Here is a 17903-nt window from a genome sequence, read left to right as displayed (position 1 = left end):
AAATAATGTTAAACAATATATTGCAATGACATGAAAATGTGTAGATGTAAAGTGGCCATAAATTGCTGTAACTCCTTAAACATTCTTGGTTTTTTTTGGGTGAGGATTTAGTTTCTTTTTCCTAAGTTTATCCACCAAGACTAGCCATAAATATCTTCAAATTAAACTAATTAAAACTTTTTAAAAGCTATTTTAAAATATATTGTTCCAATATCCTCTACTCTGTACTGTTTGTACTCTATAAAATGCCATGCTGTAGGTTTTTAGGAGATAATAATCTGCAAAATGAAATAGTCAGTGTCCAGGAAGAAACTATTAAAGTATATCACAAGTGAAAACAAAGAACAATGGGTTACTGGGAACTAGACATCAGGGAAATACCTTAATGATAGAAACCATGATATTACCAACTAGTATGTAATAAACTCCTTACCAGAGAGTAGCTTGGGGAGAAAAGGTCTCAGAATTGTAACTTTATAATAAAACTAATTTGACAGTTCCTTCAAATAAAAGAACTGCTTCCACTTTTAAAGACTAACTGGAAGGGAAGTATCCCAAGGCAAAAAATGCACAATGAGCATTCCCATCCACCCATTTATAAAAATAATAACTTTATTTCTCAGACTGGAAAGGCTATGTAAAGAGCCTATCAGACTGGGAATCTTAATGGAGAAAAAGAAAGAATCACTTGGGGAGAAGTTCTACAGCATAAAATTCAGAGTAGAGGTTTTGTACATTCACTGAACCCTGAGGGTAGAGGTGGGTTATTAAATTAGAGTAACCCAGGGGGAAAAAATATCTTTACCTATCTGTAGCTGTAGATATATGTATAGCTATCTAATCTATATCTACATCTATTTGTGCTATGAAATGGAATGTGACTTTCATAGGGAAGATACATGTGATTTAAATGTGGAAGAAAAAGTACCTGTCTGGTTAAAAAATAAATAAAGTAAGGGAAGGGCTGAAAGCATACGTAGGTATGTGCACATGGGCAGGAGTATCTTAAAGCTGTTGACCCAAATTAAGTGGTTCATCTATGGTGAAGTACGGTTTTTGTTTTGTGGCAAAAGAAAAACATCCAGCTGTCTTTCTGTTTTCTTTTTCTTTCTGCTATTTGTTTCTTAGATAATGCAGGCTTATCCTGATTGGAAATGTGCTGTATGTTCAGGAGAGCCATCAGTGCAAGAACAGAGGCAAAGCTATAGATAAATTCAGGCCTGGCTGAAAATTCCATAAAATGAGAAGCCAGAGTAAAAATCGGTTAAGGAAATGAGAAGTAGGTTGTACTGGGTAAACAGTACAGATGGAAAGAATCTTGACAATAATAACTACTCACAAACCCATTCCTGGGAACAAGACAACATGGGAACCAGAAGCAGAAGATTATGCAAAGGTATTGCAAAATATGAGTTAAAGAGTGAAGGAAAAATACTTTTCTGATCCCGTCCAGAAATTGACTTTCTATTAATTGAGAGAACAGTCAAAGTTGGCACTGAAGTAGTCTCAACAAGTAATTTAGTAAAAGATATGTATTTTATTGTAGTTTGATAGATGATAGTTAATACTGATAAGTCTAATTAGTCTTACATTTATGACTCATTCTGTATATTTCAAAAGTACAGATTGACAATATTTCAGGTAATGAAAACTGTGTTCTGTTTCTGTACACTGAGTATGATTTCCTGTGAGTAACAGAATATTATAATACAGTTACATATTTCTGGCCAATGTAAGAAATACATGCAGCCTTAGAACTACCTGTTCACATGAGATGCTACTAATCACAACCAAGTCAGACTAATTAAACTTCGCTAATTTAGTTTGTACAGCTATTCACATTAGTATGCTTGAAAGACAAACTTCTTTGTTCTATTTCATTTTATTTTATCTTGAGGCTCATAAAATCATGGTATTTGGCAGCATGGAATAAGGGACATTAAATCAGCTTTTATGCTATTGTTAAGGAACCCGTAGAGGATGGGATTCAAGCAGCAGGACATCATGCCCAGCAAATGACATATGCAATATACTAATTTAAAATGTCTGTTAGAAATGAGAGTGGCATTAAAATCCGTCACAACATGGAAAAGGTGAAGCGGCATCCAACTGAAACCAAAAACAAGGATTAGCACTGTCAGTCTGCAAAAAACTCTCCTAGATCTAGTTTTAATTCTGACGATGGATTGGGATACTGTAATCATGTCCTGGATCTCTGTGTTTTCTTCTGGTTTCATCTCAAAACAGATAGGTACCCCTGGGATGAATTTACTGGAGGAAGAGAGCTGGCTTTTTTCTGTGCCAGAGGTTTCTGGGAGGTCTCTGAAATTAGTATTATCCTGATGGTGCCTTAAAATAGCAGGCATCACACTGGAAGTCTTTTTGCTGTATCTTCTGTGGTGCTTTCTGACCAAGGCGCAGCTCCACCGGGTGTGGCTGGAGGGCTGTGTCTGAGTGCCCGTACTCTTAGATGGGTGAAGTGTGAGGTTTATCATCTCGTTTTCTTGGAACTTGTCTTCCTTGTTGGACAGCCTGGCACCTACACTCCTGCAGACGCTGGTGTGACTTGCAGTTAAACACACGAGGGGGAGTATATACTGCATGAACAGTAAGGATATGGTAAAGGCAATTCTGTATGAGTCAGAAGGCCATGACTCAATACACAAGAGCCTGTTTTCCAGTGCCTCTAAATTCAGAGTTTTGCTGAGGTCCACAATTTTGTGGAAAACTGGCAGAGGGGAGCAAATGGCACAACCGAAGGCCCAAATGATTACTATTAAGAAATAGCCTTGTTTTGCTGTTAGATTGCTGGCGAGGGGATATTTTATCATACGGTATCTGACTGCGGCGATGGATATTAGCATTAAAGTTGAAACTAGAACGGATGCACATTGGAGGAAGGGCATTATGTGGCACATGACAGTGCCAAACATCCACTGGTCAAGCAGGACAGATGTCAGCGTGAAAGGAGAACAAAACAGCACAACTAAGATGTCAGAGAAGGCCAAGTTGCCAATGAGGATGTTTATTATTGTCTTCTGCTTGCGTTTTGTTAGAGCCATTAGTACAAGCAGGTTTCCCACAAAGCCAGCCAGGCTTATAAGTGTGTATAGCCCAATGAGAAAGTACTGTATGTCATCGACACTGCTCCTGTAGTCTTTCCAGGCAGAAAAATTATTTGTAGCAGCAGAAGTGTTCTTGGTGGGTGTCCTGTTGTTATGGTCTTTGAATCCTAAATCCATTTTACAGTCCTGCTTAGAACAAGAAAGGCATTAATTACCAACTGAAGTAAAGATGATACTGGCGTTAAACAGACTGTAAAAAAAAAAAAAAAATCAACAACAACAACAAAAACATAATTTTACCTTGTATTACCTTAATGCAAATGAATTAATAGTAGTGAAGCAAATCCTGCATAACTTCACGTAAACACAAATTCATTTTGTAGGTTTTGTCATGTGGTGTTCAGCACACCTGGGCTTGGTAGCTGGCTGCTGAGACTGGACAATAACAATGTAAGGATACACATTATGAAGCTGGCTTTTAGCTGTGCTTTGCTATAGATTGTATTGTCAGCCTTCCCATGAGGGAGCAGTTAGCTACAAAAGCAATCCATTTAGAGCCAGGGAGATTACTCATGTGAATAACAGCTCATTCATATGAGTAAGGAAATTACAACCACCATTTGGGCATGTGCCTAGTCATTACATGACAGCAAACTATAATGAGCGCACCTGAAAACATATGAAGTTTTGACATATGTTAACAACTGCTATAGTATTTCTTACCTTGCTAGTAGAAAAGTGACACAAAATAGGTAAAAGATTTCAGAAATAATCAGTTTCTACAGAGATCTACTGTCACTGCTCCAAGATGGAGCTCCTAACGTCATGTGTATACCAACCATCTTCTAATAAGTGTTGAACATGTTTTAACTGTTGCTCAGGCAGAAGGGAAAACTGCCTCCAAAACAGCTGAACAAAGCAATTTTACATAATACAAAGAGGGCAGTGTTAACTGTATGCAAACCCCACCAATCATTTGAAAATTCAATAAATTTTCAAAGTATTCATCACAGAAACATCTACCATTGAAATCTAGCTCTACACGAAGTTTTTCTGTGTACAGAATCTCCACGTGATTCATCCTCATTTTAGAGGAAAGATAAAGACAAAAAAAAATCTATTTAAAATTCTGGTTTAACTTTAAAACCCACATGTATTAAAGTTTCAAAGTCAAAATTCCCCAAATTGCTTTGCATTTAGAAATCTTAGGCAAGACAAAGCAAAAAGATCTAAACAAAACCAAAACATACATAAGTTGAGCAGAAGACTAAATTTGGCAACCAAAACTGGCAGATCTCCTCAAGAATGCAGCTATTCTTAGAGGCCTGTGTCATGCAGACTTCTTCATAGCATGATAATATTATTGATTTCCTCTATGCTTGCAGATGTGCTCCTTCCTTCACATCACCACATGTACATTCCTACCAGAGAGGTGCCAGAGGGGATCTTGAACCATATAACACCCTCAGAAGATTCACTGGCAATGTGTTGTGAGGTAATCTCAGGTAAGATTAGAATTACTTATTTTTTAAATACATTTCAAGTTTTTAGGTCTTCACTAATGTGTCGGGAGGAACTTAGCCTTGACAACTTCTCACAATATTGAGCTAAAGTGTTTTTTAAGAACGTATAAAATAGAGATAAGGATTGGATATGTGAATTTAGGTAATCTAAATATTACAGTTATGCTTGTATGAGCTGGGTGGCACTAATGCAAATCACTGCTATTTAATTTTTCCCAGTCTTTCATGAAATAGGGAAAATCCATGTAAGAGACAAAAAAACATCATCTGAGACTATGCTCATCTTGAGACTAACTTTAAAGGAGCAGACTAGAGATTCCGTAAATCACCCAGTCTCTCTTTATTCGATACTGATAATACCGGAAATGTTCATTTTGGTTGGATTCTCCTTATACAACTATTAGCTTAAAAAGTAAATTTTTTTTTTTTTACTTAATTTTCCTGGGTCAATGTATCTGAGTTGCTAGCAATCATCTGAAAACAGTATTATCTGCAGACCACAGTGACTTCCACCATCAGCTGAAATTTCTTTCTGTTCTCTAAATGTGAGTCAACATAATTTCTCTCTGAGAAAACCAGAGCAGGTTTCTGCCTTGGATGAAATACATACCCCTACCTCAGTCACATGGAATTACATCCCTCACATGTCATATGTCTATCTTTTTTTTATTTTTATTTTTTTCCTTTATTCAGCATGGAGGAAGCACGAGGTTGACTAATGACTGATGCTTTTGCAGATTTCGGAGTGTACATGCAGCTGTAACCTGCAGATTTTTTTTGATTCATGAAAGTCATTTCAACTGTACATTGCATTTCCACATGAAATACTGCCTGCCTGACATTTTCAGGGTGAACAATCCATTATCTTTGCATAAAACCATTCACCTTGGCTAAGAAGTGTGTAGGAAAAACCCTTGCATATAACTGAGGAGTTAATAATGAAAAAGCCATTGGTGTAATTCTAGACAATTTTCTTTTTGTTTGCCTTCCTTTTGTCTTCCTTTTCCAGTTTATATTTTGCACAGACCAAGAGGGCATTATGAGTTGAGCATCCCATTGCCAACTTGTCAGTTTGAAACTAAGCAGGAGTTATTTAAGAAATGGAAATGAAACTCTACTCAAGAGCTAGATCTGTTCAAGCCTTGGTTACTAACAAACCAGTCATTGCCTGAGAATAGGAAGAATAATAAGAAAGAGAGAAGTAAATCCAGTAGCATCTCGATACTAAAAAAAAAAATAAAATAATTCTCAAATTCTTAAACTTCTCTTGAAGTGATGAAGACTCTGAAGGAAGGAGCTCTTCACTTCTTTTGTTTGCCTGCATATGTTAACCTTTGCCAAAAAAAAAAAAATCATTATGCATTTTCTTCTATTTTAACTGATACTAGACTGAAGGACTACCCTGTAATGTAGAAACAAACTGCAGATATTTCCCTCTCTTAGGAAGATTAAGATTGCTTTTAAAGTACCTACAGGTATTTTCAGTAATGGTTAAACTCTCATGTAGTTGAATCTGCCCAGCGGTCGTGCCAGGTGGTGACAGTGCACACTGATGTTTAAGTTAAAGTAGTGAGCTAAGTTAAATAGTAGGCCTCTGAGGACAGTTATGTATGTACTGTGAGAGTTTTGTTGATCCCTGTACCCAAACTGAAGTTTTCTCACTAGACTTTTTGGTGGTTTCGGCTGTCATTGACAGGGTTCATCGGTGCATGGAGAAAGGGCAAGCATCCTAGTTAGTAGAAAAGACTCTCTAATTAGTTCATTTCATTCTAGCTATGTGTCTAAAGAGAAATCTGTATAATTTCATTCACTTGTGTTTAGCTGTGTTTAATTCTTATTAAGGAACTCTGAAGAAAATTTAAACAATCTGGTGGCATTGCTGTTATTTCCTACTGCCATTTTCACTTTTGGGTGACTTAAAATAAAAAGGAAGAGTCTCTCAAGACACACCACAATTATTTTCTCTCCCAAGAATTTATATTCAATAGATGTAATCCTAAGACTAGGGTCAAGGAGCAATGTTTTGTGTGTGTTGCTACACTGGAACATGTTTATTAAATGAATGTTTACTGGCTTCTTAAAGGCTTAATTAGATGATTGTTGGCAGGTTCTGTGGATTCCTGCCTTCACTTAAAGACTGCAGTATGGCTTTAGCAAAGTTGTTCATCATGTTTTTAATGTAATTCTTGAAAAACAGAAAGTGAACATGTTTTTGTTGAAGAAGAAATATTTTGCCAAGACACATCAATACTGAAAATGCTTAGCAGGAGTGCCTCTGAAGTCCAACCAGGGCTCAGCAGCTGCGTCCTACCAGTGCTGGGGCTGCCCTCTGTCCTGGGTGAGAGCTGGGAAGGCACCATCTCCCATATAATGTCCTGCTTTCATGAGGAAGGAGCATGGGAAGAAGGCACCACGTGCACTGGTCAGGTACTGATTGGACACTGTACACCAGAGCACTGCAGCCACTGCCTGCACCCTTGACCTGTAGACACAGTTTGTTTCAGACTGACAGAAAGAAAGGGAAAGACAGGCATAAAACCACAGTCTTCTGATTTCCACGGAAAACTGTTGTGCTGGCAGAAGTTTCCTTTGCAAAATGCCCAAACAGGTTTTATTTTCATTTTTGGTTGTGTGAAATGAAAGCAGGCTTTTCTCCAAAAATTGCAAAGTGGATCTGTTGCTCTCCAAGCTTCCTCTCCTGCTCAGAGGAAACACTTGCTCACTCAGCCTGAGTGCCACTGGCAGTAACGATGCAAAAGGAACAATGTGTGCCTCCCATATCAGTGATCCGCTGTCCCCAAGCTCGTCTTAGCATACCAATGACTACACAGGGATCTATGCACTTACTGGCATTTTTCTTTCTGCTTATTTTGTTTAACAGTTGCTTCTCTTTATTTATTTATTTATTTTTAAGGACTCACTTACTCTCCCTTGATCATTGAAGTTGGGCAGCTCCAAGGTAGCACATGTAATGTAGCTTTCAGAGAAATGAGGATTCCTGAAAGTTCCACTGTGGGGAATAGAATTAAATGATATAGCTGCTTTTGAAAACATTGTCCTCAAAATTGAAGTGTATTTCTAAACTCAATGCACCACGGTGCCAAGGTGTTCTTGTGCCTATATATTCAAGTTCAAATTTGATCAGTCTGAAGATACCTGATTTGTTTTTAGCTGGTAGTTCCAAAATTTGGATTATTTTCATCTCCTACATCAATCAGTCAGTAGCATTTCCTGAGGGCATCTGAGATCCCCCTTCTGCATTGCTGGTCTGCATACATCCCCTGGGACTGAGCTCAGCTACACCTGTAGCTCCCACAGTGGGAGCATCAGCCAGATTTTCTCCGGTCTCCTTTCGTTTCAATAGGATGCGGGAGGCAGAAGGCTCAGCCACACGAGACAGGAGGGACTACTGACCAAGGCTGGATATAAACATTTACTGCAAGAATCAGATTAACTCAGTAAACATTAAATGCAAGGACTATTTGCAGTTAGCTTTTACAGTATAGTGTATTTTATGATGGCTGATATACTACAATCTCAAAAGATCTTAGGCTATACCTCCTTAAGTCACATTCATCTGTGATGCATCTTAATGTTACCCTTAGAATGATGTTGCTCTTGTTTTCACCAGAATCGTGCTTCAGAGATGTTTTCAATTGTAGTTGATGTAAGGTCTGAGTAACAGATGGAACTTAGAATATTTTTCAGGTTTAGCTGGATTAAAGATATCAGATAACATAGAATATGCTAGTTTAATACTTAACATCTTGAAATTCATCTCCTTATTCCACTTAAAGCTGTTGCTTAAAATACAATATCTATAAAACAGAATTTAGTAGAGTGAATACACCAGCTATTTCTGTTTCTTTACATATTTAAATGGAAATTGTCAGGAATACGCAAGTTAGGCAGGCAGCCATCCTCCACTGAAGGCATTTGCTCTGTCAGGAGATCTTCCTTCTGCTAGATGAGATGCTCATATTAAGGCTTAATCGTGGATAAGATCATGTATCCTACGATATTAATACCTATTAAAATAACTAACTGGCTGGTGCCTGTACGGTCTGTTCAGTCTATGTCAGAGAGCCTGTCCAGGACAATTTATCTTCACTGCTGAGAGCATCTTAGTCTTGGAAATCCTTCCTCTACCTTAACAGCAGGAGAGGATATACAGGGAGAAAGCAAAACACAAAAAATCCCTTTGAAACACAGCCCCCCAACCCTGTATTACTGGAGTGTATAGGAAAAAAAAATGTCAGAGTCTTTTATAACTTCTGTGTTATAAAATTCTGCTAATGAGCTGGGCTGCGCTGCCTGACCACCTAAGCTTAAGGGAAGCACTGAGCTGTGTCGTTACTACCTGAGCAACTGTGCCCCATCTCAGCAGACAGACAGTGTCCGAGCCCCACACCAAAACCACCGATGAGCTGTGTTCACAGCACGGTCTGAAGATCAAATGCTGCTGCTGCAAACGCAGCTGCTCTTTACGTGCAACAGCAAAAGCTTGTCCATGGAGCCGGGAGAGTTCAAAAGATTCAGCTCACTTCACAAGCCCAGAAATATTGATTTTCGTGCGAGCTAGTGATAGGTCTCTTGACATGCCTAACTCAAAGAAGAATTGCAACATTATCCCGGAACACGAGAACATGGCTTCCCAAAACAACCAAAAGCCATCTAATGAGATTATTTCCCCAGCTCCAAGGAAGTGCGAGGCAACTTAGCGGGGCCTTTGCTGGCCAGAAGCAGCAAACTTGGGATGCGCTCCTGCATCCTGTGGCGCGGGGTCAGCAAAGGATGGAGTCACAAAACCAGGTGGGACAGTCACCCACCCACCCTGGCATCCTTTTGCCCTTCCACAGCCCTCTCGGCCACCTGCACTGAAGTGAAACCTGGGCTTTCTGCACCTGCTGCGCGGCCTCGGCACTTACATGCAAATTTACACCTCTGCCCCCTGCCCACCCTGCTGCCCCCTGCTCACCTGCAGCCACGGGGAGCCCGCTGCAGAAGGGGCCGCGAGTGCGCAGCCCCCAGGCACCGCTCATAGCCCCGGCACGGCTCTGCGGGAGCAGGGCGAGGATGCCCGGCAGCGCATCTTATGCGGGTGCTGCGGAGGCGCCAGGGCCAGGCACCCGGCAGCTGCTGCTGCTGTGGTGCTGGGTGCTCGGTGCTGGGTGCTCAGCCGGCCGCCGCGCGGGTGCATTTCGGGAGAGCGCTCCGTGCGGGGTCTGGAGCCTATTATTTCCCTGCTGCATGCTCTGACAATTAGAGTTTCCATGGAAATGCAGTGAGACTGTAAACAAATCCCGCGCTCGCCTGTATTTAAGGGATGCTTTCTCTTATTTATTTATTTTTTTTTTCTTTCTTCCCTGTCTGATTTCAGGACGTTTTGCAAGGGTGAAATTCTCTACGTGTTGTGGGACATCGGGAAGTCTGAACAGAGCCCGGCACTCACAGGGGGCTGCCCCAAGCACTCTCCGGTTTCCCCCACTTTGGCTGGAGCGGAGCCTTGGAGGCATCCATCCATACTGCTCGAACAGCCTTTAGGTTTTGCCGTTATTTTAGAACAGGTGGGAGGTGATGGATTCCCCCAGACAGTTCTCCTTTCTGAGGTGAGTAACTCAGTTCTTACAGCAGCAAATATCTGAAGGGTGGTTTTACTCTTTTTCTGGGCCATCAGCAGGAAGTCAAGCCTTTTCTTTTTTTTTTCTTTTTTTTTTTTTCTTTTTTTTTTTTTTTTCTTTTTTAAGCAAGCAATATTTTAAAAATTGTGGGGCATTTCATAGCACAAAACATGAAAAGACAAATTCTGCCGTTTGCACCAGCCGCTGCCTTCTAGCACGAGCAGTGCCATTGATCATAGCCCAATTACAGGACTAGCGGAGACCTGAGTGATGTGCAGGTCTCTGGGAGCACAGGTGGCAGAATGTGACACGAGGATGTAATGACTTTTCCATTTGCCAAGGCACTCCTTAGACAGTTGATATTAACACGGTACTGCAGAAAAGCTGTCAGTATAATTAGCCAGTGACAAACTGTACCGCACAAAGACAAACCAGCTGGATCAACCATCTTGTGAAATAGCTCTGAAAGTCCAGTTAGGTTCCTTATTTAATTTATGTGGAAAAAAACATTCATTTTAGGGTATGTGCTAAAGGAACAATTAACCTCAGTCTTCATCGGCTGAGCTCAGTATGGCAGGGAAGATTGCGTCCCATATTCTTTCATCCGCTCCTGCATTATTCACCACCCACTGCTGGTGAATCACTGCATGTGCAAGCGGAGCACAGGGAGCTGCCAGGTGGAAGTGACGTGCCAATCCATCTCATCATTTTAAGACAGCTCTCCTGTTAGTCACAAAGGAGACCTAAATTAATCCTTGTTAGGGCTGAGCAGCAGTTCTTAATGATTTTGACCATCTTCCCACCTAACGCTGGTGCCTTGGAAGCTTTTCATGCACATATTTGACCTGAAGATAGAAACCCACCCTAGTTCTCACCTCCTATGCAGGGATTTAAGACCATCTCCCAGGGCACAGATTTAACTGGGTGCCCCTTGTTCCAGGGGAGTTTCCCATATTGCTGACCCTTCTGCTTGAAGTAGGAGTTCCCTCCTAGAAAGAGGGAGTCTTTAGGGACACCGTGTCTTTCTGACTACAGCAAGCTGAGGTAGCCTTTAAAAAAAAAAAAAAAAAAAAAAAAAAAAAAAAAAAACCTGAATTTGCTGGAAAAGCCCACAAATGGGAAGTGATGGGAACTTGCATCCCCCAGCTATGATTTATGTGGGATGCTATTGTACCTTTGTGAAGGTACAGCCTACCTTCACGCTGACCATAAGGTGGGCATTCACCTCTTATAGTTTCCCAAGCAGCCTCTAGAAATTACATGCTCCTTAGTAAAAGCAGTCAGTAAGAAAAGGGTTTGTTCCTCAAAGCAATTTTCTATAAGAACGAAGCATCCTACCCATCTTATTTCAGGAGAGTTCATCAACCAATAATGTACTGGCAGGTGTTTTTTTTTTAATTATTATTATTTTATTTTATTTTTTCTCCTTTAGCCCTGGACCTGTAAATAACACCGGATTCTTCCTCTCAGCTGTATTTGGACAATTCACTGCTAATATTTGTGTCCATGAGAGACAATTACTATTCAGACCATTCGCATATTTTTCCTTTTCAGTGGTTGTGAACCTCTGAATTGCCAGTAATACTACTGAATAATAAAATAGGTGATCTACAGATAGGAAACGTACTGACATTAGAGGACTGGCAACAGATAATAGCACAAGTTCCCTAGAAACCAGCCTTCATGGGGTTGTTGAAACCATGGAGGAGTCCTTGAGGAAGTGAGAGATAGTGACGATGAAAGATAGCTGCTCTGGAGGAGCTGGGGAAGAAAAATGAGATTTCTGATTCAGAAGGACACAAAAGAAAATGCAGGACAGAACTCTGCTGTTATAGAAATACAAATGAACTGTGGCATGTTTCTAACCTCATTCCCAAAGATATCTTTCTTTTGGGAGTATTATCGCAATATATTTGAGAATTTAGCTTCTAAAGGCTAACTGTGAAAGAATGAAGAATCTAAGCTCTATCTGAAGTCAGCGAGAACCGATGAATGCCACTGAAATAGCAAGTTGTAAGCCACTGAACAACCAAATTCCACAGCATGCAGTTGTCGCCCTCAATCGAAGCTCGCCATGAGTCACAGTCTGATGTTATTTTAAAGTTTGCTACTGATAGAGCCCCTATCCATCAACAAGACAACCCAAAATAGTAGGATGTAACTACTGCAGAATTTGAGGTATTTTATGAGATGCATATAATGCATTCTTGTTGGTTAAAATTTTCCTCACGTGTCCACACAGCTGATCATCCCACACATGTAAAAAATGCAATTAAAAATACTGGCTGTGTTTTGCTTCTGGGGATACATGTTTGGCCTGTCCCTTCCACAGGTTATTACCTTGTGTAAAGCAGCTGGGTGTGAAGGCAGTGAGCCATGGACTGCTGAAAAGGTTGCAATGTTTGAGATGTCTTTGTAATGAGACAAGACATGTGATAGTTAGCTAGTAAAATACTTCTAAGGACGAGCATTTTTGTTGCCTAACAGGCATTGTCACGTTTGTTGGCTGGTGTTGTATGCATTGAATATTGATGCCACTTCTGGATCATCATGCAAGGGCCTATTTCCGCTTCATTTGAAGGCAGGTGGGAGCTTGTGTTTGAGTGTACGTGAGTTCAGTCCCTGAATGCAGAGAAAGTGGGATGGCCATAGCAGAAAACATGACTTAGAATTTTAGCCAGGTAACATCTCAAGCTGTCTTTCAGTAGCATTGCATATTTTTGGGGTAGCTTTATACTAGTTAGTTTGAGCTTATTATTGGAAGTGGAGCTGCAGCAGCAAGACACTCAGTTGAGATTAACCACATAATTATTCACACAGCTTCTTTGCATTTGTGACACCAGCCTTCAAGTGAAGTGTTGTTATGTTTGGTGTCAGTTGCAGTCATTGCAGAATAAACATGCTCTTAGCCAGAGAATTTGCTGCTGTTCTTATTGTATTCAACAGTAAAATGTCTATTTAGTCTATTGATGACAGGCTTTTGCCCCAAGGACCACAAGTTCCCTTATCTGTGAATAGTGTAACGTGAAATGAAAGCTTTTCAGTGGTACTGCAGTTCCTTACTAGGAAATAAAAGCAATAAAAATAAATAAATAATACAAAAAGCAACAACCACCAACCATCAGTGTTTCCACTCAAAATAGTGGCAACTTCAGTTTGTTTTATATACAGTAAAAACCACAAACAACTCTCAAGGTGTTCTTTTACTCTGTGGATATTAAGTTTTAGAGAGGGATTGTGTTAGCTTAACGCATGACAATGCATTGTAGTGAAAGTGACAGCCTTGTTTTATGATGTTTTTTATGGATTTGAGAGTTACAGTGAGAAAGCATTTTAATGGGTTGATCTCTTGGCATGTTTTTTCCATGTGTTTCTGCAAAACGTCTTGTTCCTTTCTTTGTCCTATTACTTCAAAGAAATTCTGTGTTCTTTTACTCACGCTGTTCTATTTCCTTAGTTAAGATGATTGTCTTCTTTTCATTGTATTTCTTTTTTGCAGTGTCACGTCTTCACACAAACACGCACCATCAGTCCTCCAGCCTGGGGTGCCTGTGATGCACTAAAATAATGTGCTCCAAGGAAGAGGATAATCTCCTACATGGTGCCTATCTTGCTACTCCAGTGTTCTCACATCCTGACAACAATTGGCAATAGAATAAGAGTTACTGAGGAATTATTTGACATCTTTGTGAATTTGGTGCTCCAGTTGGAGACAGTCAGCTGCGTGCTGAGACAAGATGCACAGAATGGCTGAGAACTGCTAAAACCAGAGTTTCCTTCAGAACTTACCTGATGCTATGCAGCTTTTAGTGCACAACATGCATTTTATATATCTATCTAATGAAAAACCTTTGATAAGAGCATGTTTCTGTGTTTTAGAGTGATTATGTATTAGTGTGTTTTATTGTTCCCATATACGTGAAATTCTTTGGAGAAGATTGGCATAGTTCCTACAGATTCAGTCTTCTGAGGTGAGCATACAGCACAGAAAGCAAGTATGGCAGAGCAGGAGGTCTGTTGTAAGACTGTTATAGCATGTACGTATATATATAGATAGATAGATACACATATACTATATACATTTGGAAGACTCACACAGCCCTTTCTATTGCTTCCCTGCTCTGTTTCAAGCACCCACCTGCAGCATGAATAACTCCATGAATGATTGTTGCTATAACTGTGAGTTCAGGTCACTGAGTTTGTGACGTGTAAGGTCTATCTTCTTTTAGGTAATAATTATTTTTATATGGTATAAAAAAATATTGTGAGGCTTGCTTCCTATGTTTATATGATGTATGAAATTCTTGTGTCGACTGAACACTATGACAAAACATTATGAATCACTTCATTTACTGACGAAATGGAGATTCTCATGATTAATGACAAAATGGAGGAAAAAAGATCGTACCTGCCAGAAACTTTTCTCTGGTGGGCACAATGTCATTTCTCTGTTTGGGTTTTGCTAGGACACCAAATGTAATGCCTGTGTGGTGGGTTTACCTTACCAGGCCCCACCACACCATTCTCTTACTCCTTTTTCTCCATAGGACAGAAGGAGAAAAAGCAAGATGGAAAAGGTCATGGGCTGAGATAAAGACGGGGACATCACTTATCAATTACCATCATGGGCAAAACAGACTTGGACAGACTTGGCTTGGTGAAGATTAATTTAATTTATTACCAATTAGAAGTAGAGTAATATACTGGGAAATAAAGTCAAAACTACAGAAACCTTCCCCATTCTCCCTTCCTCCCAGACTTAATTTCATTCCTTCACTCTTAAGTCTTCTACCTGCTCCTCCCCAAGCAGGAGACTGCAGGGCAATCAGTAATACCTTGGATTGTTCCACACCCATAACAATGAGTGTCCTCGTTTGTACGTGTCCTAAACTGTTACCAGTTTAGGATTAAATATGTTTTTTATGGGATCCTCATCACTAGTTTAGTTTTTTTGGGTTTTCTGCCTAAGCACATCCACCTTTGCTCTGCTCAGACGGATTCTGGTGCATGCTAACGATCCACACATAACCGAAGTTCTCGAGAGGCCTGCACTTATCTCCTGGCTGCTGGTGGTAAATGTCAGCAGAGTCAAGCAAAGCTAATTTACAGCTACGTTCAGAGCAGCCCTGAGGTATGCCTGCACTTTCCTTCCTCACGTTGAGGGCTGCAGGTTAGATGCAGCTGAGCTGAATGCCTGTAAATACAGGAAGAACACGAACAAACCTTCCCATGAGGCTTATTCTGCAAAACATGTTACAATCATTTATTGCATGTAACTATTTTTTCTTAGCAATAATTAACACAGATACTTGCTTGAGAGCTATCCACAACATAACAGAGCATTGTCCTATAACAGAGGTATTGTAACTGTAACTCCTCGCACTTGAAAAATTAATCTGGATCCTTGGAAGAGTTAGGGCACTTCTGTTTTACATGAGTTGCAAAATCCTAATACAGCCTGCAGGGAGACATTTTTCAGGTGCAGTTCAATAAACCTGAGTCGATCTGGGTACCTTTTCTCCGACTTCTGTACTAGCTTCCAAACTCCCTGTTGTTCTTGTTTGTTGTTGATGGTGGTTGGTTGACTTTTTTGCTTTTTATTTTTTAATGCATATTAAAATAGATCTTCTGCAGAAGTGCCTCTTGTGCGTGAGAGCCATGTATTTCACGATCATCAAAAGAGCGAATGGCGAATAAAATCATTATTTTCTTTTTATGAAGTTGCCCCATAAGCAGTAAACTAGACTCCTACAGCTGCTGATAGTTTGCAGAGCTATTCAAGCCAGCTGCGTATAAAAGTCTGGTTGATGGAAACTGCAGTTTGTAAAAGCAGCAGCAGAGCTGGCCAAAGCTGTAGCCGCTGACTTTCCAGCCCTGCATCCACCAAGGAGCTTTGCTCTCTGCTGCCAGGGTCCCATTTTCCTTCCAGCCCCTTTGGATATCCCCCTGCTGCATATGAACCCCATGGCTGGGATGAATGGCCCTGCAAGAGGGCCAGAGCAACAGCTGAATTTTCATGAAGTTTGAAACGTTGACATTTGGGTTTTAGAAGAGTTTTATATTGCATCTAACTGGAAGAAAAAAAAATAAATAAAATAGCAATGGTGGCAACTTGACAGTTCTTCTCAATCCATCCATCTCCCTTCGTGCAAAATGAAGACCAGGAGCTGGCTGTGCTGGTTTACAAACTTTGTGAAGTTGCTCTTCGGACCTAAAGCCGGCTCCTAGCTCCCTTTCCCCAAAAAGCTTCCCGTTCCGTCCTAGCTTTGGCCACGAGGTGGCAATAACTTGCAAACAAAACGCTGAAACTGCCAGGCAGCAACTGGAAACTGTCTCTCTCCCTGAGCTTTTCGCTGAGCTCTTTCCCCTCCTCTTTTGTTTCAATATTTAATTGCATTTATTTCGGAATTACTAGGCAACCCACCCCCAGATGTGTAATTTAAAGGTGATGTGCTTGCAGTGAGATTTCCAGGATCCGCTCAGCAGAGCACCATCCATCATGTGATGCTGGGATAAGGTGGAGTTCGGCTTTAAGGGGGAGTCTCCAGTCTTCCTCACCCAGCTTTGGGATCTCAGCTGGAGGAATACCACAGGATCCTTCCCCTCTCCCTGCTCCTCAGACAGCCCTAGAGAAGACCAAAGGCAGGCAGAGAGCTGCAAGGTGAGTTTCCCCTGGGGTTGCTCCCGGTGCTGCTTGGGCTGGTGGTGCTGGCTCTGCTAGGTGCAGGTGACAAAGCCCCAGGTGCCAGGTGGGACCTGGCTGGGTGGACCATGGGCTTGGGCTGACAGCATTTAGTCCTTTCTTTCAAAGAGTTCCAGGAGTTTTTGCAGCCTGCTGCTGGTCGACTCACACCACCTTATTTCACCCTTTCCATCCGTTGGTGCCAAACTTTTGACTAAAATCCTTCGGGAGAGTCGGAGGGGTGTGTGGAGTGGGGGAGACTGTGCAGCCACCCAGAGGGATCTGCAGAGCTGTGGGCTGCCCCCGGCCCATGTCAGCTGCTGGGATGGGGAGGAAAGTCCCTGCTAGTCGGGGAGCCAGCGGAGTGGGAGACAGGGGACAGCACAGTGGGCCAGGAGAGGCAACTTCACCCTTCCTGCTGTCTGGTCCCTTTGGGAGAGGTGGACAGGGAGGGATGGAGGACTCCTTGCTGCCAGGGCTGTGTTTGTGAGCTGTTTCCCGGCCGTGGTCCTAGGCTGGGTCTCAGCTGTGGGGAGCGGCAAGGTGAGGAGCAGTGGCATTTTCTGGGTTTGAATTTGTTATTTAATAAATAAGTGAGAGCAAAGATTGGCTAAGGAGCATTAGAAACAAGAGCCTGGAACCAAGGCCTGCCCCTGTGCTGAGTGCAATGAGCTGGTGAGAAAATCTGGCCAGTTCTCTACTTGTTCCCTCACCTGTCCTGCTTCTGCCATTTGTCCCATCGTGTCCCAGGCTGGACCGTCCACCTTGCACAGTACAGGTGGCAGGGGAATAATTAAATCCAGATGTTGATTTTCAGGCTGGGGTAAAATCATACCTGTTGGAAATTAAGGAGTTCTGACTCCACATCACCTGCATGCTTGTCCTTTGGTTAGAGCACCTACCTCAGGCTCTGGCTGAAGCAACGCTTCAGGAAGCCCTGTGGGAGGCTTTTTCTTTATTGGGCCCTCAAGCAGACTATGTGGGACAGGGAGACCTGGTAAATTTAGTTAGC

General features: G+C 41.4%; 2 protein-coding genes across 12 annotated transcripts in view; one reads left to right on the top strand and one right to left on the bottom strand.

The window, feature by feature from the left end:
- The window catches only part of NPY1R (neuropeptide Y receptor Y1), a 51684-nt gene that overhangs the window by 25284 nt on the left and 8497 nt on the right, over positions 1–17903 (top strand). For 9 of the 10 annotated variants that reach the window (XM_068681150.1, XM_068681148.1, XM_068681145.1 and 6 more), the window contains 4 exons: positions 3449–3515; positions 4451–4570; positions 9969–10197; positions 13709–16870. The gene's annotated coding sequence lies outside the window, so the exon portion shown is untranslated. The remainder of the gene's footprint in view (positions 1–3448; positions 3516–4450; positions 4571–9968; positions 10198–13708; positions 16871–17903) is intronic. The other variant, XM_068681151.1, reaches the window with a different exon arrangement.
- On the bottom strand, positions 1506–9940 carry NPY5R (neuropeptide Y receptor Y5). Of its 2 annotated transcripts, none has more exons than XM_068681141.1 (2): positions 9567–9940; positions 1506–3254 (listed from the first exon to the last, which is right to left on the bottom strand). In XM_068681141.1, exon 2 carries the CDS (start codon positions 3240–3242, stop codon positions 1908–1910), a length of 1335 nt encoding a protein of 444 aa, XP_068537242.1. In that variant the 5' UTR covers positions 3243–3254; positions 9567–9940; the 3' UTR covers positions 1506–1907. The 2 variants fall into 2 exon arrangements, with proteins under 2 accessions (XP_068537242.1, XP_068537241.1); XM_068681140.1 differs by having other exon boundaries at positions 1506–3251; positions 9567–9939.

This window comes from Anas acuta, chromosome 4, assembly GCF_963932015.1.
Source record: "Anas acuta chromosome 4, bAnaAcu1.1, whole genome shotgun sequence".
NCBI lineage: Eukaryota > Metazoa > Chordata > Aves > Anseriformes > Anatidae > Anas > Anas acuta.
This window is presented reverse-complemented; position numbering and strand designations above follow the sequence as displayed.

What these genes read in the sequence shown, in the direction of transcription:
- NPY5R (XM_068681141.1), bottom strand. Translation starts at nt 3,242, where the DNA reads ATGGATTTAGGATTCAAAGACCATAACAACAGGACACCCACCAAGAAC.